The 22,401-nt window shown below is 59.1% G+C and overlaps 1 protein-coding gene across 2 annotated transcripts in view; it reads right to left on the reverse strand.

Moving 5' to 3' along the window:
* The window catches only part of Per2 (period circadian regulator 2), a 40,484-nt gene extending 18,350 nt beyond the window's left edge, over positions 1–22,134 (reverse strand). The window contains exons 1-9 of one of the 2 annotated variants that reach the window (XM_013066976.3): positions 21,865–22,134; positions 12,650–12,886; positions 12,072–12,128; positions 11,110–11,261; positions 7,792–7,913; positions 6,896–7,097; positions 2,655–2,706; positions 1,896–2,038; positions 350–428 (exon numbers count right to left, since the gene is read on the reverse strand). In XM_013066976.3, coding sequence (XP_012922430.2) covers positions 350–428; positions 1,896–2,038; positions 2,655–2,706; positions 6,896–7,097; positions 7,792–7,913; positions 11,110–11,261; positions 12,072–12,128; positions 12,650–12,822 — 980 coding nt within the window. In that variant the 5' untranslated portion in view covers positions 12,823–12,886; positions 21,865–22,134. Of the gene's footprint in view, positions 1–349; positions 429–1,895; positions 2,039–2,654; positions 2,707–6,895; positions 7,098–7,791; positions 7,914–11,109; positions 11,265–12,071; positions 12,129–12,649; positions 12,887–21,864 lie in introns of both variants that reach the window. The other variant, XM_004868407.4, reaches the window with a different exon arrangement.
* Positions 22,135–22,401: the final 267 nt, after the last annotated feature.

Genomic DNA, 22,401 nt, shown 5'->3' on the forward strand with positions numbered 1-22,401 from the left:
TCTGGCACCTGCCTTACAATCACAAGGTCCTGAGTTTGATCCCCGGTACCAAAAAAAACACAAACTTTAAGGACCATCATCACACACACAGTCCACCACTGGCTAAGCATTATTAGCACACAACTGCATGCTGCGGTTTCTGCCTACTGTGTAAGTGAGATCCAGACAGCTGACTGTCTAGACTCGAAAGCTCACTGGGGCTCACTGAGTCATTACAAAGTAACTACCCACTGAGGACATGCGCAGACTCAGAGCATCTTGGGCACGCTGTCCACATGTAGATCTCAAGAGGGGTGCGTGTGTGTGTGTGTGTGTGTGTGTGTGTGTGTGCATGCGGGACGCCACTCACCTTTCATCCACATCCTGGAACAAACAATTCGGCGTGTGTGTAGTTGTGAAAATTCTCTTCTCTGGAGGAATTCGAGGGGCTGAAAGAACAGAATTTTGCACAAATTTCAGATCCTCAGAAGTAGTCGTATTACACCCACTAGAAATCACCACATGGTTTCAGGACTGGCAGCAATGGAAACTGAAGTGTGGACTTCAAGCAGCGAGCCCACCGCCCAGGGGCCAGGGCAGACCGAGGCCCTGACCACCAGTCACCAACCTGCTGCTCTCATCAGTCCCGCACACCAGGACCTCACGCCCACAGGGCCATGGGGCCACGCGGGCTTATCTCAGCAGAGCTGTGTTGGCTGGCCACTTTCAGTGTCTTTATTGTGAAACTAGAGTGCAAATTTAGGCTCAAAGTTCTCAGCAAATGCCACTGTGTTGGAGAACTTCACAGTTTCTAAGGGGACTCATCAAAGGTGACAGCATAATTTACATATAGTAAGTCATCTATCCAGAAATGTCCCTCAACTACTGAATTCCAAAGTCTCTTATTCTTGGAGACTGATAATTTGGGGGACTAACTTGTTGAAGTCTAGGTGGTCCCTCTAAATCCTTACTGAGTATTTGGAAGGGAATGCTCTATGAGCAGGATGCATCAGGCATGGTAAACAAAACCATATGCTTGCTTCAAAACACTTTTCTGTCACTGTGAAGAGTGCTTTGTGGGAATTGCTGTTGGCTTCTGAGGGGCACTGCCAGCTCCATTGACCCAGGGTACCCCAGGGCTCCTCCTCAACTTGCTCCCAGGGAGGCTGGGTCTTGTGACCCAAGGAGCTGCCCTGGCAGCAGAGCCATGCACTGCTCTGTCACCGTGGGGTAGCTCGAGGCACCACGGGATGCCAAGCGGGTGCCTAGCACTGTGGGTCCTCTGGGCTTGGAGAGGAGGGCTTGGATCCTGTTTCGGGCCACAGGCCAGGCTGCAGTGAGTATGGGAAGAAGAGGGGACAGGGTGGAGGACATGGTGCCCCCACGGGCTTACCATAGAACCCAGAGCAGGTCGGCAGGAAGAGAAACCCAGAAGGGGGTCGGGGATTTAGCTCAGTGGTTCCGCCACCTGCCTCGAAAGCGTAAGGACCCGAGTTCGATCCCCAATACCAAAAAAAAGAAGCGAGAGAGAAAGCCAGGAGGAAGGCAGGACAGGCACAGGGGAAGGAGAGCGCCACACTTGGTATCTCAGGGGCCAAGGGCCTGCGCTGGACTCTGGAGGGGGCCGTGGTGTCACTGCCTGTCAGAGGGCCCACAAGGCCAAGGGGACAAAGATGGCAGAGCCGTCAGGACTGCTCTCACTCTGCAGACAAAAGGAGACCAGCCAGGGGAAGGGAGAGGGGCCTGGCATGGCCTGGCCACAACCGAGAGAGGCTGGTGCCACCTTCACCTACACGGGGAGTCCTGGATGCAAAGGGGGTGCGCTGAGCTCAGGGAGGACGGAGACCTGCGCCGGGCTGGGGTGAGGCCCGGGTGCAGCGGTCGCATGCGCCCCACGCGCTGAGGCCTGGGCTTACCCTCGTAGCCGGAGTGCACCTTCTCCGCCAGCAGCAGGCAACACAGCTGGCTCTCGGCCCCCAGCGGCTCCTGCACCTTGACCAGGTAGGGTGTCATGCGGAACGGCTGGTAGCAGACCTCATTCTTGTGGTTCTTCCCGACACTGTGCGGTAGGAGGGAACAGAGGGCCGGTCCTCGCCTGCTGCTCAGCCTGCTCAGCTGTCCAAGGACAGCTCCCTGGGAGACCCAGGCACACTGGAGGCAGCAGGCACCTGGACCTGGGCCCTGTGATTTGGACCCAGCACACAGAAGGCTCAGAGTCCACACATGGCCTGCAGGAGATCTCTTGAATGACCTGCATTTAGACCAGGGAACCTGCTCCTGCTGTGGGGTCTCCAGCCCAGGAACTGGCCCAGGGTCATTCCCAATACCACCCTGGAGACCCAACCAGTCACCATGTTTTGCACCAAGAGCCTACTGGGAAAACTGGGGCTCTGGCCAGGGAAACACACATGCAGATCATAGGCTGCACGTGCCTCGGGCCGTGGGGTGCACCCTCCCCGGGCATCGTGGGCAGCACACGTTTCTGTGGGCGACACTGGGAGGAGCAGGCAACCTGCCCAGTCAGCCACACTGTGCATCTGCGCACGTCTGAGACCTACTCCTGAAGTGAGTCTCCACAGTCACCGCAGGGCTGCGCCTGCTGGGTCTGCACAGGGATGGGGCAGTGGGGACTCAGGATGCAGAGCCAGCACCATGCTCTCGGGAGCTGGACTCACCTCACACGGCAGAAGAAAGACTTCTCCTCCATGCATTCCTGAGCGAAGGAATCTGGAAGAAATGGCCCGAGTCACCCACCCATTGGGATGGCTGCGCCCAGACACTGCACTCCATTTCTCCAGATGGACGAGAAGCAGGCTGGACAGTGGTGGGGACGCTTGTTTACCAGGCACCTGGAGTCCTCCGGATTAGGAAGCTTACACCGTTACTGCTTATGTTAAATGTGCCTCAAAGCATGCCGTGTACTGGAGTATGCAGGGGAAATGCTATAGCCAGGAGCTCAGCATCTTGGACATGGTACATGAGGCTGCTGCAAACACCACTAATGCTCCCCTCTGCGGCACACCAGCCACATGCACAATATTCAGAGGAAGCCTGAGCTCCTCAAGCTGCCTATTCTGGGGATATTCAGTTATGAAAGAAACAACTCCGGGCATCTGAGTTTGTGTCAGTACTTTGAAAAATATTAACTTACTTTAAAATTTAAAATGTCTAGTAACAACCTGAGTGCGATCGCTTGGGCGACCTCATCGGTACTGAAGGAACGGACGTTCCCACGAGAGTTTGAAGACATTTTTAAAAAAGGAATCTTAGACACTGATCATTCACATAAGGCATCCTCTATTCGAAAAAAAACCAAGAAAAAAGTAGACAATTATGAGGACCCAGCCTGGACCCAGGCCTCTGAGAATTCGCCAGGCTCCTTTTATTCAGACCATGATCGCTGGGAGTCAGCATGGGTGGAGGTTAGGGGTGGTGTCGGCCCTCACAAGGTAAATGCACAGACAGAGCGACGTCCTTCCCAGGCCACAGCCTGACCATCCCCGTGTCCTCCCACTCACTCTGCACACTCAGTCCTTTTTTTGAGACAGGGTTGCACTAAGTTTCCCAGGAGGAACCTGAACTGGTGATTCTCCTGTCGCAGCCTCCTTCAGTGCTAGGATTATGGCCATGCATCGCCATGCTTGGCAAGACTGTGACTTATAAAGAATCCAGGTCTATTTTGGCTCCCAGGTCTCAGGCTGCAAAGTCCAAGGGCACAGAGCCAGGGCCTGGCGAGGGCTTTTGCACTACGTTAACTCATGGAGGGACGGGGCAAGAGGCACACTCCGGAGACAGACAGGACGGGTCCCGCTTTAAGACAACCAGCTCCGGAGGTGACTCATCCAGGCCCAACAGCGCTCTCACACCTGTCAGAAAGGCAGTGATGGCTCCTGATGACTCGGCCACCTCTTAAAGGCCACTCTCCCACTGCATTTCAGCTCAAGGCCGGGAGTGGGGGGACAGGCTGTAGTCAAGCTGCCCCGCCCATCTTGTCCACCCAAACCCAAGTCCTCACATGCCAAATGCACCCGCTCCATCCCACACTCCCAAGTCTGAACTTGCTCCAGCGGCAACTCAAAATCCCAAAGCCCATCTGTGAGCTGGTGAGGTCAAATCACTCTCTACCCCCAAATACAGCAGCGGGTGGCCTGGGGGGCACACCCACTCTGAGCAGAGGGCTGGGGACAGGCCCAGACATGCATGAAATCGAGAGCACATTTGCCATGCCTCAGGCTGCAGGGTCCTGCTGCCCTCTGTGTGCCACCTTCTGGACGCTGATGCCGGCTGGGTCCCCCGTTCAGGCTGCCCTACCTCCAAGGTTTTGCTGGCTCTGTCCACACTCGGGGCTCAGAGGCTGGGGCTGCACAGGATGGCTTCCCAGGCAACACCGATGGTGGCCTCACTGTGACACCTCCCTCAGGCACTGTCTGAGTGGGAACTAGCAGCTCTGCCCCAAGGCAGGGTCTGCCTGGGCCTGAGGGATCCCGCGACAACTTCTGAAGTCTCAGTGCAGGAAGCCATGCCTCCTGCAAATGTAGCACCAGGTGGACTCTGCCCAGGCATGGGGCTCCCATTCCAGAGCTGTGGCCAGAGAGCTGGGGTGCGGACAGGGCGTGAGGTGGCTCCAAGTGGTGAGCTGCTTCTGCCCTGAGCCTGTGATGCCCAAGCAGCCTTCACAGGCTTTCGGAAGCCTCCTCGCCACTGTGTGTGGACGGCACCTGCTCTCTCCCAGCCACTTAGCCACTCTAGTGAATGGCTGCTGGCCATGCCCACTGTTCTTTTTTGTTTTGTTTTGTTTGTTTGTTTTGGTACTGGGGATCAAACTTGGGTCCTTGTGCTTGCAGGGCAGGCAGTGAAACCACTGAGCTAAATCCCCGGCCCACGCCCTCTGATCTACCCTGCAGGGTCAGGCCAAGGTCTTCTGCTCTGCTTCCCTTTGAAAGGTAACTTTTCTCTTCCCATCCTCGCCTATCTCACTGCATTCAACTAAGCACAGTGCCTGAGCATTTCTTCTACCAGAATCCTAGTTCCTCACTTGAGCTCCACCTTTCACCAGCCCCAGGCATGAACAAGGTTCTGCCAAGGTTCCAGCTACTTTACCACAACAATGGCTTTATCCCAGTGTAGACCAGCTTGAAACTGCACTGAGCAGGCTATAGACATTATTGACTAAGATCAGGAGTCACTGCAAGGCCTAAGTGTGAGTTGCTAATTGACCTTTCGGCTGGTGTACAGAGACAGACTTCCCTATGCCAACGGTCACAACTGAGGGCTCAGTGATCAATGAGGCTGTGATGTCTCTGTAGCAAGGAAACCCTGCAGCTGAGGAGCTATGACCCTGTGCAGCCATTCTCCAAGATCCAATGTTATCTAAGATCATGGGGGGGGGGCTCGTTAGCTATGACCTGCAGATAGCACGGGTGCCTTATCACCTGTGAGCCGTCCGTCACCGGAACACACAGTTCCTCCCTTCCCTTCCACAGCCTGGCTCATTGCGCATCAGGTCTGCTGTCCCCTGCATCCGCCCTCACGTCCCTGCTGTGCTGTATGGCCGTAAACCCTGACTGACCCTGAGCTCATCTCAGCCGGGAGAGCTAAGGTCAGGTGGTCTTTCGCCAGGAGAGAGCTGAGACCAATTCCCGCCCCCCAAGTAATAAACTATCGTTCACTCTTTATTCTTTATCTCTTGTTCATTGTATCTTATTCCTTGATCCCCTGCTGGCCCTCATCAGGCGACTGGGGCCCCTGCCCCCCCGCCGTGGCTAGTCAGGCTATCAACCTGGCCGTGGCACCCCCGTTCTCTGGAGATGCTCCTCCTTCGGTACCCACATTTCCATCGATGCTCCGGGAGGAGCTCCCAGCTCCCCCATCTTCCTGTCCTCTCCCAAGCCCATGGCAGAGCCCCCCAGTCTCAGGCTTTTCCAGAGGTCACCTAGGAACCAATCCAGCCAGCACTGCTTCCGCACGGTTAGGAGCTGCTATACCAATGCCCGCCTCTTGGTACTGAGTCTCTTCCTGTTTTAGGCTTGTTCAGTGCATGGTTCTGGAGGCTGGGAGGTCCACGGGCACAACGGGAGGGCCATGTGCTGGTCCCACCAAGGCAGGAAGAGACAATGCAGGGTCAGCCTCGCTTTGCGGTGACCCACTCCTCGGTACCGATCCAGTGTGGGAGAGTGAGCTGGGCTCATGAGAAAGGCTCCAACCCCTCTTCACGGCCCTACGTCAGTAGAGCCACAAGGGCCAGGTCAACATGAGTTTCGGAAGGGGTCAAGCTGTGTATAAACCGCAGTAGGTGGCACAGCAGAGAGCTGGGTCTGTCGGCAGCAGGCAGGGGAGGCTGGAGGCAGCCACGTCCAAAGCTGGCTCCAGGGATGGGAGGACACCGGCCCAGCTGCGACGGGGAAGGGAGGCCTGGACACGAGATGCACGGGACAGTGGACACTGTCCAGGCCAGGCCATGGGAAGGCGCCACCCAGCGCACAGACAGGCTGGGGTCTGCAGTGCCTGGAAAGTGGGTGGTTTGCACCCACAGCCTGGCCTCCAGCAGCTGCCACCCCCCCAGGCGATGAGCCCCTCGGAAGTCACTGTGGAACGTCCCGTGCGTGCCCCTTTCACTGCTGAGGCCAAAAGGCAGCAGGTACCTCGGAGACAGCCGTTTCCCACACTCCGCGTGTCCAGGGTGCCAATTCCTCACCAAGTGCTGAACACTTTTTGAAATCTTACCTCTGAAATCTACAAAGAGGCTCTTTTGTTTTCTCTAAATTTACTCTGAGGAGACGAACAGCCATTTACCTTTCACCTGTGGCAGCAGGGCTGGCCTCTGACAGAGGTGAGTGGGAACCAGCCCCCGGTCCACCCCGGAAGTCCCTCCCCGCCCGTCCTCAGAGCACGAGGCTCACACGGGACTCGGGCTCACCTATGCCACCGCACACGCCCCAGGCCGGAAGCTTGTAGGGGGTGGTGAAGCTGTGGAACACGCTGACGTCGTGGGGCGCCAGGAACTCCACGAACTTGGCGTCACTAAGGGCGTCTCGCTTACAGTGAAAGATGGATGCCACTTGGCTAGAGATGTAGAGGATCTTCCCCGTGGCCAGGGACACAGCCGCAGCAAACATGTCCTGGGGAGGAAGAGAGGGGCTTGGGTGCCATGCAGTGGAGGGCAGGTCAGACCGGGAGGAGAAGGCCACAGGGGGCCAGGGCTCTCTGTGCCCCAGCCTCAGCCCTGACCTGCACAACTTCTCCCCCTGATCCAGATGTCGGGGTTCACCGTGATGGCATCTGAAGACCTGTGGTCTCTGGGGGCCTAGGGCTGGAGGGCAGCCCTCCACTCTCCTCACCTGGCCTGTCTCACAGCCTCTACCAGCCCTGCTCTATTCAGGGACCTGGGGCTGGCTCTGGGCCCAGGGCCAGGTGGCCCTTGGTTACACTGGAGCAAGGACATGGGGAAGGCCGGGACCCACAACTCCAGCACGTGCTGGACTGTCCTCCTGCCTGGGAACCTGGACTTCCCATCCCCAACTTCACTCAGAACACGTGGGCTTTGCAGTCTCAGTCCCACCATGGCCACGAGGCCTGGACAAGGGGACGCCCACCAAGTCTGTTTCCTCACCCGAAGGAAGTGGACAGGCCCATCAGGGGTGAGGAAGGCCCTGTCGCAGAGAGGCAGAAGTGCGGAGCCTGAGCGCCTTCCCGATAACAGCCCCGCCTCCTTTCCCAGGAGCAGCGCATCGCTTCCAACCCCTGGCCCTGCAGTGCAGCGCCCCACGCTCGCCATGGAGAGCTCGCCCCCCGATACCCAGCCCCCGGGCTCACCGCATTCTTCCCCATGTACTCGGAGGTGACGGCCTCCACCTGCGCCACGGTGTAGGAGGGCACGTCCAGGCCGCAGGGCTGGCTCTCGCTGGACATCAGCAGCTGGTAGTACTCCTCGTTAGCTGCAGGAGAACCACGTGAGGCTCAGCGGGCGAGGCCGGGGGTGGCGGCACAGCCTGTTAGGGCTCCAATCTGTGTGGTCCCCAAAGCCTCGTGCGCTCGTGGGCGGGCCTTGGACAGTGATTGGATCCTGGGGCTCATAGCTGACTCACGGTCAGGGTGCAGCCGCCGGGAAGCAGCGTCACTGGGAGCGTGGCCCGGAAGGGTGCATCTGGCCCCTGGCCCCTACCTCACTCAGTTTCCTGTCTGCCAGGCCCCACTGCCATGCCGCCCTGCCAGCCCTATGGATTGAAATGGGAGCCAGAATAAACCCGTCCTCCTCTAAGCTGTGCCTCAGCAGCGAGGAGAGAGACTAAGATGCTGTCCCTGACTCCTGGAAATGGGGCTCCATTTTTCTCAACCGAACGAGGCAGATGTGGGTGGTGTCTTCCAGCACACAGTTGGCACCCAGAACAGGCTGCAGGTACACTAATGAGCAGACGTCCGGGTCCCTTCCCTGAAACTTCCGGCCTTGGTAAATGCTCTACTGAGGTAACATGGGCATAGCATTCTTTCTCCAGAAGGACCTGAAGCCACAGTGTAACACTAATTCAGTGTCCATGTGGTGGTGGGGGGGGAGCAGGCTCCTCACCCGAACCCTAGGTGACCCCATCAGACACCTCCAGGCAGAACCCACTGCCTCAACAGTGAGCAGGCCCAGACCCAACATCTGAAGGAAAGTGCTGGAAACAGGCTCTGAGCTCCTGTGCTCTGGGGCAGGGCTCTGGGGTGACCAGGCGGCCCCTACTCTGACAGGAGCACAGGAGCTGGCTCTCGTCCCACAGCCCCCAGGCCCTTAGAAGGGAGGAACCAGGGCTGTGGGCTCGAGTTCCCGGGATCGCTGAGTGGTAGAGGGAGCGGAGCTTCCTGTGGTGTGGCAGCGAGGCCTCTGGACCCTCGGCTGGGTCTCATTGGAGTGCGACCTCTCCACGTGGGTACAAGTGCCAGTCTGGGAAAGCTCACGCAGCATCCGGATTTGGCAGAAAGCCTAAGTTTCCACGGTGCTGCAGACACCAAGAATTTACACCCTGACCAACCAAGTTACTTGTGACTGGAGCTGCCAGCTGGTCAGGCAGACTCCCTCCAGCTGTCCTCGGGCACATGGCCCCAGAGCTGGGCGCCCCACAGCAGGGTCGGGCCCCCTGGACACCAGGTTCCCATGCCGCACCCCAGGCCTGACCAGCTCTGACCAGCAGCCAGGCCTATTTCCAAAAATGAATCTCACAAAATGGACAGTGCGGGGGACGCGCCTCCAGGGACTTTGGGCAGAAGAGGACACCCCAGGTGGTGAGCACAGCCAGCACAAGACAAAGCGATACTGGCTCCCAGACGCAGAGACTCCAGCGACCTGCTGGCTGGCCAGGAAAAGCTGAGGGCTCCCCACTACCCCAATTAGCATGAGGAGCCCTGCCTTCCTGGGGTCAGGCCTCACCTTGCAGGAGGTGCCACCCTCCACTCTTCCTGTTGTGATGAGCAGGGCCCGTCAGCCCTCAGCGCACTGTGAGGGCTAAGGACATACCTGCGAGCCTAAGGACACCCAGTGCCGGGGAGCGGGGACGCACTGCTGGAACAGGAGAGGAAGCCAAACACTCTCCAGCTCACAACCCTGTCGCCAGCAATGGCCGACGTCTCCTCGGGCCATCTGAGTGGCACCGAGAGCTGAGCGCTTCTAGGAGGACCAAGCCAGGGCTCGGCCTGAACCCGGCACAGGCTGCTGGGTCCCTGGCTCAGGGCCCACTGAGCAGTGCCAGCTGCTTCTGTGGCCCAGAGCTCACCGTGTGCACTGGAGACAGCAGTGCCGAGCCCTGGCGGTGGGAGGCCAAGCGCAGGAGGAGGACTGGGTCCCCCTGAGGTCTGGGGGCCAACGGGTTTACTGAACAGTGGGGACTTGCAGTGTCTGTTCACAGACTCCTGCGCTGCATTCTGCAGCCTCTCATGAGCCTGCTTCTCACTCCACACTGGCCTTTCCTATTCTGCCTCCTGATACAAAGTCCAGATACTCACACATGGGAGCAGGACCTGCACTCCAGAAGCTGCACCACTACACATCTGATGGCTGACATTGCTCTCCCTGCCTCCTCCTTTCCTGGCTGAAATAGCCACAGGGCAGAAATTCACACAATTGTAGGCAAACAAGAAATGAACCACTAGAGTTTATGAATCCAAGAGGCTGAGATCTGGCAATACCCTGCTTCTTGCTTCCTTCACCTCACGCAGTAAAGGTGGGCAGCTTAATGTCAATGCTTCCATTCTACTCTGCCCGCTGCACCTGACGGGCCGTGAGTGACGGTCTCCCAGGACTTGGGCCCCACACTGACTGTCCTGCCAGAGCCCAGAAGATGCCATGCGCATTGAGGACCTGACAGCCCAGAGCAGAACAGGCACGTGGAGTAAACACACGGGTGATCAATAGATGCAGCGAAGGTCTCAGTTTAAAAAAGAATTCTCAATACAGTGAAGGACCACACTGCCAGGAGGAGCGAGGTGAGTGTGCTCAAAGTGCGGCAGTGTCCACAGAGGGGATTCGCCACAACGTGCTTCTTACTGTAGCACGTTTTTAAACACTCACTGTACGTTGTGACCACTCCTCCTTAATCCACTGTTTGTGGCAATTCCTGTCAAATAAAAACATGACCCTGCGTCCTCGTGCACCTTATTCAGCAGATCTAGCACCGTGCAACTTCTGGCTCTTTCCAAAGTCAAAATGACCACGGAAAGGAAATGTTTTGAATGGATTTAGACATCAAGGCAGCCACAATAGTGCAACTAAAAACACTCACAAAAGAGGGCTCCAGAGCTGCTTCAGAAAGTGCCAAGAGCAATGGGATCAGTGTGTTTGAAGTGAGGGGAGGATTCTGAGGGGGATGAAAGGCAATTGTCTTTTACTGTGAAAAGTTTTTAAATATTTAAAAATTTACTGTAAATTTTCTCACACCTCATAGATTCTTTTAGCCTCTGGCTTTCTACCTGTCGTTTTTCCCCTAAAAGTCCAGTGCAAATGGAAAACCTCAAGTGAACTGAGGTTTCCAGGCAACTGCAGCTTCATTAGGCTTTTGCCACGTCCAGCAACGAGCTTCAGAGAGCAGACATGGCCTGTGCTCTGGTGCTGGGTTGGGACTTACTCCCACGGGTGTGAAGGGCGGTGTGAGGAGTGCGTACCTTTCACCTGCTTCACGCTGTGCAGGGCGTACTTCAGGGTGGCCAGCGTGCTGGCCTTGCCCTTGGGCTTCTTGTCCGCAGGGAGGTGGACCTTCAGCTCCCTCAGAGTTTTTATCAGCTCTTTGTGGGTGTCTGCTTTAGCAGATTGCTCGCTGCTGCCAAAGTCAAGACAGAGGCAATCAGAAGTGAACTTCCTGGGTGTGATTTCTGGAGAAACTTGGTCGGGGTGGCTTTTGAGGGGCTCCTCAAAGTGTTCCGTGGCATCCCTGCCTCACCCGCTGGGGCACAGCGGCACCCTTGCAGTTACGGTAGCCGGACTGTCTGGGACATTGCCAGGAGACAGCTCCTCGGAAAGAAGCCCTGTGCTGGCCAAGTGCTCGGTGGAAGTCCCTGCACGGCCACTCTCCCCTGGTCAGGGCTGGCTCTCGCCCAGGCAGGGTTGCCTGTCACTGAGCTGTGCCCTCCTTCCCTGTCCCTGTGAGAAAAGGACTGCACGGTGGGGACGGGCCACACAGTGAACCAGGAGTGCAGAGGAGAGGAAAGGGGACTTCTGAGAAGGACACAGAGAGGGGAGGACAGCAGGACAGCGGGTGCATGCTGATGGAGGCCGGTCCGCTGTCAGGGTGTAGGGACAGTGATGGAAACCGTGTCCCCGAGGGCTTGGTGGCAATGCGCCTGTGCCCAGGGTTGAGTGAATTTTGTTCCAGAGGTGATAGGACAAGGATTGTTTGTTACAAATACCCAAAAAGGGAAGGATGCTCCTGAGGAGCACACCCAGGACTCAGTAGAGCAGGGAGGAGCTCCGGGGGCTCTGAGAATCCATGGGGACAGTGGGCATCCGGATGGCTGTGCAGACCGCGGGCCTGAGTGGGCCTTGGACAAGGTCGCACCGGTGCCCAGACTGGGCCTCCCTACTGCCCTTGCCCTGTCAAGGCGTGGGGCGGGAGCCCAGCGGGTCTCACCTGCAGCCGCTCGTAGAGAGGTTGGGCTCAGGCTCAGTCATCATCAGGCTAAAGGCACTGGGAGAGGGAATAAGAGGAGAAACAGAACTCAGACAACTGTGGCTCCATCTACCGCCCACACCCCGCCAGCGAAACAGCCCAGGTCACCTGCACCGTGGCAAGAGGACTTTGGGGAACTATGAGGCAGGCTGCGACTGCAGTGCAGCGGTAAAGTGCTTGCCTTTCATGCATGAGGCCTAGGGTGTGATCCCAGCACTGGAGGAAATACTAAGATAAACGTAAAGCGGCCGGCCGTCAGGAGAGCTGGGTGCCGGGACTCAGAAACACGAGGCCAAAGTGGCCAGGCGTGTGCTCTAACTGCCGCCAGTGTGAGCAGCTGTGGCCGGGCAGCGTCCGCTGGCCAACGACACGCAGCACACAGTGGTGCCCTGAAGAGCAAGGAAGGGTCCTTGCAAGCGTTAGTTCCTCTGCGTAATAAGACTTTCAGAAATCTTGGGAAACTCGGCGACCCCGATTTAAAGGTGCAGAGGCGATTGTGACAAGTGACCCAAGGTGCCACAGCGCCGCTGCTGCCCCACCTCTGGGGGTCGGGTGGCTCCACCAGCATCCCCAGCTCCTTCCCGTGGTCGTCGCAGTCACTGCCCTGCGAGTCCTGCCCCGTGGAGCAGCTCTCGGGGGCTTCATTTCCACTTGAGCCGCTGCCCATGTCCACGTCCTCCTGCAGAGAGGCCAGGCCTGGCCCGGGCTCCATGGGCTCCCTGGTGGGGTTGCTGCGGCTGGGGGGAAACTCCGCGTATCCGCTCGTGCTGGAGAAGCTGCAGGAGGAGAGACGTCATCAAGCAGTGGAAAGAGCACCAGGATGACCGCTGGGCGCATTTTACTGATGAAAGCAGTGCCACCAAGCCCTCGTCCCCATCTCTCGAAGGCAGCTCTTGGCCCCGGCACAGAGCTGCTGATAGGTGAGCACTGCCGACAGTCACCACCCAGCTCTCGTGAGCTGTGTGCAGAATGCAGTCTCACTGGACAGGAGGCAAGGCCTGGGAACCTGCATTTTACAATCTGCCTTTGCATGAACCATCAAGTCCAGCAACCTTGGCTGCCACAGCACCAAAGTTACAGGAGATACCGGGGGTGGGGGACAAGGCAGCGGGGAAGAGGGCTCCACCGCAGCGGGCTCCGGCCCAGGACCCAGGCACGTGCTGGTGGGGACAGAGCCTTCAGTTTCCTGATGGTCAGGAGCCAGTGTGCACTCGTGTGCATGGGGACCAGTCAGAGCTGCGCCACACAGAGCTGACCCGCGGTGCCTTGCAGGGGGCAGGGAGACGGACAGCACCAAGGCTGCCTCATCCTGGAGACCACCGGGGTGAGCAGGGACGGGGAGGTCGGTCTGATGAGCAGGCAGCAGCCACAAGTCTGCGGGTGTCGCTGGGCGGAGGAGGGAGGCCCCAGGGTAGTGTTGCCCACAGGAAGCTGGCAGGAAGCAGACACCCGCTCAGGCCAGGCACTGAGAAGCCCTGAGGAAGGCACTGCCAGCAGGACGGCTCAGGCACAGGAAGCAACCAGAGCTGTGACGTGCTGGGGGCTGAGGAGAAGCTGTTAGCGCGCTGGCCCAGAGACATCACCTGCAGCCTGACCCTCCAATCTGCCCAGCCCCAGGGGAAGCCCGGGCAGAACAAACTTGCTGACTCTGGCTTGGCAGCCAGGTAGCAGCAGTGCCCTCACCAACAGGGGTCCCCAGGAGGCTTGATGTCCCCCACAGCTTCCTGTGTTCAGGGGAACAGACCAGAGGCCAGTGGAGAACTGGCCCACAGCGTCCAGCCATCCTAGGACCACTGAACCTACTGTGTGCAGGTAACAATGCTGTGGATGAGCAGAAGGGATGAGGACTCGCCCAGGGCCACACACAGCAGGTGTCTTAGTTACTTTTCCTGTTGCTGAGACAAAATACTCAACACCCAAAGTTAAGGGAGGAAAGGTTTATTAGACTCATGGTTTGCAGAGGTTTGTGTCCATAGTTGGCAGGCTCCAATGCAGGGTGGCATGGCAGAGGGGAAGTAGTTCATGGTGGGCAGAAGGCAGCAAAGCAAGCAAAGCAGTTTCTTCCTGCCCCTTTTATATTCTAGGCTACTGGGATTAGGGCAGTGCCAAACCAGTCAGTGGACTGATTTAACAATCACACACCCTTAATCCCAGCATCACACACTCTAGATCCAGCCACCTCTTCAAAAGCCCCACCTGTGACCATGTAAAGCTTTGGGTGGACATCTAGACATAAGCCATAACACTGCAGGTGACAGCGTGGACTCCAGACTGCCCTGACTCTGAAGAGGGTCCCCCTCTAGGTGCCCAGGGGCACACGGAGGGGCTTCCTGCTGCTGCCTGAGCTCAGAGGCCTCTGGGCTGCCTTTTGCAGCAGTGCAGCATGGCATTGCCTTCCGTGCGGCACTGCTCAGCCCTTCCCAGGGAGGAATGGGGAGAACGGGCTTGTGGATTCCTGCCCACCCTCCCTCAGTGCCCACTCAAATGACCAAGGATTTCAAAGCTGCCGGGGAAGGGGCGGGCTTTAAGTGACCCAGGAAATCCCAGAGAGTCCTGGTCGTCTGTCACAAAGTGAAGGCGCTGCCAGCCAGCTATAGCAGGGCCAGGAGGAGGGCCAGGGCCAGGTCGGAGCCCAGAAAGCCCTCAGTGCTGCAGCTACCCTGCCAGCCCTGCCACTGTGGGGCAGATGGGGAGCGTGACCACCGGGAAGACACCATCGCAGAAGCTGCGGGCAGGATGGACGCTTGGGAGAGAAGGCTGGGAAGGCAAGTTCTCCAGACATGCTTCCCAAAGCAGCCTGAGAGTTCTCCAGGCCACACCGAGGAAGGGGCCAGAGCACCCACAATACTGTGGTGCCCACACAGCCACCTGACAACGACCCAGGACCCCGCACAGCAGGGCCCCACACAATCGTTCCCGGGTGGCTCCCGAGGGAACACGAGCGCAAGGCAGCACCTGCTCCCCTCAAGAACAGAAACACAATGAGAGAGGCATCGATGGACGACACACCCCACAGGCTGGGACGGAAGTGCCATGTGGAACTGGACAGCGCAGGATGAAGGGCAAGGGTGAGGAGTCAAGGACAGAAGCAGTGACCCGGTTACGGATGAGGAAGGGAGAGGGTGTGGACAGCTCGGCTGGCCTGCAGGGTCGGCTCTGAGGACGCACAGAAGCTGGGAGGAGGAGGAGGACACACGCACAGGAGCCGTTGGGCAGGGAGGCACACTTCTGGGAGGGGCCGATCCCTGGCGACACCACGGCTTCCACCCACTCGGGGAGGTCAGACGGCTGCCTGTGCAGGAGCCACCAGGCCAGACGCCTCTCCTGTGCCTTCCGTCTCCAGAGGCGTGCGTCCGCACGGCCCTGGAGGATGGGCTGTTTGAGGGGAGCCCGACCAAGGGCACTGGCTTGTGGGGTGAGGACAGCAGGCGTTCATCTGCATCCCGACTCTCGGCAACGCTAGAAGGCCAGTGCCGCTGGGATGAAAGCTAGAGGCAAAGCAACCCAGTCTCGTCCTCTGCCTCTTCAGCATTTTGGGGGAGTTCTCACGGTTCTGGCAGAAGGGGAGGGGCTGCGCCTTGGGAAGAGGGAGGCTAAGCAGACTCCAGAAGGCCCCTCCCGCGGAGGTGCCAGCGAGGAATGATGTGGAAAGAGGTCGGACAGTGCCAGGAAACGCCAGGAAGCAGTTTTCCGGCTGCCAAGTCGTCGCCGGTCAGCAGGAGAGCAGAGATCAGAGCCCGAGGGGGCTCCTGGGGTGACTCTCCACTCCCGGAAAGGCGATGTGTGGGTGCAGTGTGTGTGATGACACCAGGAGCCCACCCAGGGCCATCCACACAGCCGCCCCGACCAGGCGCGGCCTCGGCTCCAGCACGGGCTCCTGGCTCACCAGGCTGCTGTGGTCAACACCGCAGGAAGAGGGTCCTGGTGCCACTGGGTGAGCATGGGCTCTCGTCTTCGCGAGGCGCTTGGCCCTGCAAACCCAGGTCCCACTCCCGGCGCCTCTGGCTCTGCCCACCCTCGGCCCAGCCCGACCGTGGCCTCGAGGACTTAGCACTTGTGGCTCCCACGCGCCCACAGCAGAGACTCCCCGCTCATCACATCGCCTCCCCTCTTGGCTCCTTCTCAGCCTGCTCTGCTGATCCTCCCGGCATCCATCAGTCCCTCCCCGCCAACCCCCAGAGCATGGCACCCACAAGGAGAGCAGGAAGCCCAGGACATCTGCAGAGGACTACTGCATGCCTATCAAAAAGAGAACAGCCAGAGGAAGATGGGGAGACAGGATGTAAGGAACAACTCAACAAGAGGCGGCACTCGTGCAGAGCACGTGCGGGGACCTGGCCAGGAGGGAACATTAAACAGCAGGACAAAAGCACACAGGTTCTATGAGAAGTGAATGGTTAAAACATGGGGCCAAAGCACGCAAAAAACAAAACTGGGCAGAAAGCACATAGGCTGCCGGGTGTGGCGGCGCATGCCTGTAATCCCAGCACTCAGGAGGCTGAGGCAGGAGGATCGCCAACAGTTGGAGACCAGCCTGGCCACATTGTGAGTGACTTCAAGGCCAACCTGGACTACATGGCAAGACCCCATCTCAAAAAACTAAAAACAAAACAAACAAAAGCACATAGGATCCACGAGGAGTGACTGCTTGACCTACAGGGCAAAAGCACAGGCCGTGTGAGAATCCAGCGCAGGTTCTGGCCATGTCCTTCCCTTCCCTCAAGAAGAACCACCCCGCCTGGAGACAGCTCTAGGCCCAAACTACTTCTCTCCTGCTTTTTTCTTTACACCACTACTCTAAATAACAACCGGGGCGCTCCTGGCTTGGGGGCCTTTCTTCTCCCATCGTCTCCCTGATGGCTGCGCGCTCTCTGTGGAGAAGCAGCCACTTTGGGCCTCTCGGTAGAGGAACTAAGTCTCGTCTCCGGGCAATCTGTTCACCCTCCATGCTGCCTGCAGTCACATACTGCTTCCTGCTGCCTGCCAGTCTGACTGCGTGGCATCGAGGGGTCCACACGGCAGACCACAGTGTGAGTTTCCTTGCCCACACCCAGTTCACCTTCCAGGGCACTAGGATACCGAACAGGGAGCCCGAATCCCTAGGCCAGGACTGGGTGCCTTGGAGAAAGCGCCAGGCAGTGGCAGGCCGGGGGTGCAGTTTCAGGGGACAGCCCTGCGTGCAGGTGGCCCTGACACAGAGCCCTCGGTGCTGAGCCCAGGCCTCAGCTGCCAGCTCCAGCCGAGGCCCTGGAGGCTCAGGGTCATCCTGCCACACCCCAGGCGGCCTCACCACCCTGCTGCTGCCAACACTGGGCGAGCCTGGGGGTCAGGAGTGAATGTGGACTTCAGGGGATGGGGGCAGAAGGAGCTGGCTGAAGATTCCCTCCAGCCCTCCGGGGATGCGGTTCTGTTCTCTCCTTGCCTCCTCTTTGGACGCCTTGCTGATGAGGTGTCTGTGACAAGGGACAGCATCCAGGAGCGTGTCCTCTCCTGTACCCCAAGCTGTCCTTCCTCACTTCCCTGTCCTTCCCCCTGGCCACCCTGCGGCTGCCCCTTCAGGAAAGCACTGACACTTCCGGTTTGCACCACATTCAAGACCCCAACACCACCGGCCAGAGAGGGCAGGGGTGACGTTCTGGGCAGGGGGGAGCAAGGGCAAAGGTCCTGGGGCAGGCGAGTGGCTGGCCTGTTTGAGAAGACGGAGGAGGCCAGAGCAGAGCAGAGGGGGACAGGATGGCAGGCATCAGAGCCAGACTGCTGCTTCCTCCAGGTCCTCCAGGTGAGATGTGGGACATGGTGTATGCCAGGGGCTGACCACACTGAATGGGACTGCAGGGTGATGAGGAGCAAGGGTCCTCTGGGGCCTGGCACTCCTGAGGCCGTCCGGGGTGCTGAGGGCCGCTGAGCCCCAACACCCTGGACGCCACGGTCCCGTCCCCACGCCCCTACCCCAGACGAGCAGCCTGGCTTTTGTGCTGTGGCTCAGTTACCATGGCGACGGGAGGCCTCAGCAGAGTGGTCAAGTGGACAGGCCCCGGAGGGCCGGGGTTTCAGTGGGGCTGCGCCACTTCTGGCTGTGTGACCCTGCCTTGCTTCCTCATCTCTGAGGAAGAACTAACAAGAGTTCCTGTCTCGTTTCAGTGGCTGGGAGGATTAAATGACACAAATTGTGTGGAGCATCTGGAAGGTAGCAAATGCCCACCAAGTAGCTTTTGTTATCACCGCTAATCACTACAGGAAAACAGAGGGGGACAGAAGTAACACAGAAGAGAAACTTCAGTGTTGCAAGGCCAGCCCTGGCTCGTATTCAAAGAGCTCAGCCACCCCTGCCGCACTGCGTGGAACTCCGGGGATTCCCGGTTCCCACCCCAAGCGTCCTGCCTGAATGGGATCCACCAGAGCAGATTGTCTCGGGTGGAAGAGAAATCTTTTGTAAAGACGATGGGGCGAGCACGGGAGAAATGTGCAGCGCCAGCCGCGCCAGCTCATGGGAAAGCCCGAGGACCCAGAGGCACACCCTTGGCAGCAACGCTCTCTGGGCGACCTGGGTTTGCCAAGCTGGTGCACCCAGTGCTGGGCAAAGCAGGCTTGGCCTCTGCACTCACGCGGGACGGGGTTCCCCGGAGCCTGATTCGGGGGGGCTGGAGCACCCTGGCTCCACTTGCGGCCCCAGCGCTGGCCCCGCCCCTGGAGAAGGGTCATACTGAGGAACAGGGCTCGGCTCGGCACGGGCGTGGTCACTCGGCCAGACAGGCGGGGAAAGTGCCAGGAACAACGTCAGGATCTGGGGCCGGGAGCAGGGCCAAGAGCCAGAGCTGCTGAGGCTGGCTGCTCCGTCCTGGGGGTGAGCGGTGCGGCCCCTCCTCTTCTGCAGCCATTCATGGTTTCCCTAAGGAACGGCACAGAGAGGATGAAGCAGCCGGGCCTCTGCAGCACACTGGGCTCCGGAGGGCTGCTCACGCCCCTCAGCCTGCTGAGGGGAGACACATGCACCCCATGGCAATCAGACCTCGAAGTTCATGGGGATCCTGTCTGGAGAGGAAGTGCAGGCGCGTGCCCTGGAGGTCACAGCCAAATGGTGGCTGGGCTCCTGCCGGGCCCCTCACTGGCGGGCTTCCCCCTGCTGGCTCACTCAGCCCATTCCCAACCTTACATAACAGCACCAGACAGCCTGTTCCCCGTGTCTGAGCCTGCAGGATCTTACAACCCCAAATAATAGAACATGTTTTTTACTTCCTCCTCCAAGCCAACTCCCTGGGGCCAGCCTGCCTTAATCCAGAGAAAATGTTTGTTCTGGTAAATAAATAGCCACGCTCTCCATGGTGACGGTTGGGTAACGGAGGAAAATGTGACCAGTGCTGTCCTAATATGGAAGGGAAGGAGTCACACAGGGCATTGTCTCAGCCTCGCCAGGCCCCCTACGTGCTTTTCAATCCTTACTCAGGGAGGGAGACCCAGGTTTAAAGCAATGATGCAAAGTGGCTGCTCCCAGGCCATGTCAGATGGACTGCTCTGCAGGAAGCAGGATCCTCCCATCCCTGAGCCGTTCTTACTTTTCCTGGTTACCAGTGTTACAGTGAACGGATCCTGACTCTTTACATCACCCTTCAGAGCCAAGAAGGAGGCGCACCACCCGTTCCACCTGGCTTGCCCACCGAGGGTAACCCCGTGGCCTTGGCCTGTCACTGCTGCGCACTGACTGCTTCTGGTTTGCTCTGGATTTGAGAATACAGCGAGCAGCCTGCAGTGTGAGTGCACAGTGGGCACAGGCGGAAACGAGGCCCAAGTGGCCAGAGGGAAGGGCCGGTTCAGGGGGCAGCCAGCAGGCAGCCCGCCCCGGTCCTCCCTTGGGTCTCAAGGTGGGCAGCTTCCCACAGGGCAGGGCGTATGGCATGTCAGCTGCGGGCTCAGGGGTTTCCAGATTCCCTTAGAATGGAGCACTCCACAGGTACAGCTATGGCTCTCTCCAGCTCCACACCAAGAGGTCCTGCCTGCCACTCAGTGGCCTTCCGAGCTGGAGCCTCGGGGTCTGCATGGAGAGCAGCAGTAAGGGTGAAAGGAACCCTTCCTACTTCCTTCTAAAACAAGCTTCAGCAGGTGAACTATGTTTTTTTTTTTGGTACCGGGGATCGAACTCGGGTCCTTGTGCTTGCACAGCAGGCGGCGAAACCACTGAGCTAAATCCCGGCCCGAACTATGTGAGCCCAAGGTAGGTCAGTGTCAGAAACCTCTTGTCTCATGCGTCAGTGCCTGGGAAAGTCATTTGTGAGTGACAGGAGCCCAGAACTCCGGAGCTGAAGGGAGCTCGGAGGCTGCCCAATGTGAGCCCTTCCTTCAGATGAAGAAACCGAGGTCCAGTGTAGAGCTGTCGCCTAGTGGCAGCCAGCTCACCACCACAGACTGACCCTCCTCCCACCCCGGGCTACAGCCTCCACAAAAGCCAGGGCTGCGCTAGCTCTGTACCAGTGAATCATGCCATGCTGACAGTGACACACGAGTGGAAACACAGCGCCGTCACTGTGCTGCGCAGCACACAGCTGCCGCTTGCGAAGGAGAGAAGTCTCTTGCCTCAAGGTACACGACTTAGGAAAGAGGATTAACCTTTATGCAGAAACTCAGTTTCCAGCAGAGCCTCAGGTATAGTCCTTCTCAGCCAAACCAGCCGAGAGGAACCCCAGGGGAGCAGTGGCGTCTTCCCTTCGAGGCCAAGGAGGCCAGTGGTTCTGCTGTGTCAGGCACAGGAGGTAAAAGACATCACAGAGGGGGTTCTGCCTCGTGCTGGGGTTCCCAACATCGGGGGAGGGCACGATGTCCTAGGGGCCACGCTGACCCTGAAGGGCCTGGGCCTGCTAAGATGCACGCCTGGGTTTGGGTGCCTGTCAAGCCCAGGGGTTGCCTGGGATGGTTTCCAGGGAGCCTCCTGGCTCTGTTGTTCCCTGCTGATGAATCAGCTTCCAAACTGGCTCCTTCTGTGTAGGTTTCAGAAACCCTGGCAACCAGGTTGTCATCCTGGCCCTGCGGAGGGGGCAGGCCACCGCCCACACTCCGGTCCACGTCTGTACTTGGCAGCCAAGCAATGCCACAAACAGTTGATGTGACTGCCCCCCCAAGTGGGCCCCCAACCTGTCCTGGGAGAGGGAGTAAGTTCAAGGTGGTTCAGGGAGGGCAGAGGGGGTGAGCACCGTGGGGTCCCCTGCCCCATGTGTTCCCCTGCCTGGCTTGGGGCAATGACTTTCTTGTTTCTCGGCTCACCCCCTCCAAGAGACCCAGGGAAAGCTCCATCCTTAACCCACCCTTGGCCCTTCATCAGCCCAGACTGGGCTCTCAGGCCTCCGAGCAGGAAGCCAGCCCCCCAGGGCCCCCACGACGCAGGGACAGTTGCACTGACCCTCAGTTCCCTTGGCCTCCCCCGTGCCTGAGGGGGTGGCTTGGAAAAGAAAATCATTCGAACAAAGATAGTCCGGGTGGCAGTCAGCAGCGCTGCGATCTTGGACAAGCTGTCGAGCCGCGCTGGACCTCAGTTTCTCGACCTGCAGTACAGAGCCACTAGACCGACCTTGCTGAGTTGCAGCGCGCCGAGGACACCCCTGGCGTCCTGCACACTCCTGCGGGCCAAGGCCGGGATCGCGCCCCGGAGGGCGACTAGAGGCCCAGCAAGCGCTAGGCTGGCGCCAGACCCCCGCCCGCCTGGCCAGCGGTTACGTAACCGGCCCGGTAGTCTGTGCACTGCCCTGCGCACCCTCCGCGCACTCACCGCCCCCGCGTCTGGCCAGCGCGTCTGTCGGCCCCTCAGTCGGCCCGTCGGTCCGTCTGTCCGGCCCGATCGCCGCCGCCACCCACAGCAGCTGGTTCCCTTGAGCCGCTGCCTGCGCCGCGCCGGTCGCCGCTGTCACATAGTGTAAAACGTGACCGCCTGCCCCAAGTCCGCCTCCCGAGTCAACCATTGGCCGAGGAGCCGCCTCATCTGCATACCAGGGGGGCCGGGTCTGGCAGCGCCGCGTGCCCATTGGTAGCGGCGTCCGTCGCTCTCTTTACATAAGACGCACATGGAACTCCATGTTCATCGCCTCTGTTCCTCAATGAAGCCGCCGCACGCTGGCACCCCTCCTCGTCTTCCCGAGTGGTCCCTTCCACTTCCGGCCTCGCGCCTTCCATTCAACTTGCCGGGCTGCAGCCCCCTCGCGGAGCGCCGAGTGGCGCGTACCACTTCAGGGAGGGGGAGCTGGGCTCCTGCCCCGGAGCACCTGACACCTTGGGTGACCGGCCTGAGGCGCGCCCCCAAGGCCCGGGA

This window comes from Heterocephalus glaber, unplaced genomic scaffold, assembly GCF_053883595.1.
Source record: "Heterocephalus glaber isolate CG9 unplaced genomic scaffold, H.glaber_assembly_v1.0 deba00001004, whole genome shotgun sequence".
NCBI classification, from domain to species: domain Eukaryota; kingdom Metazoa; phylum Chordata; class Mammalia; order Rodentia; family Bathyergidae; genus Heterocephalus; species Heterocephalus glaber.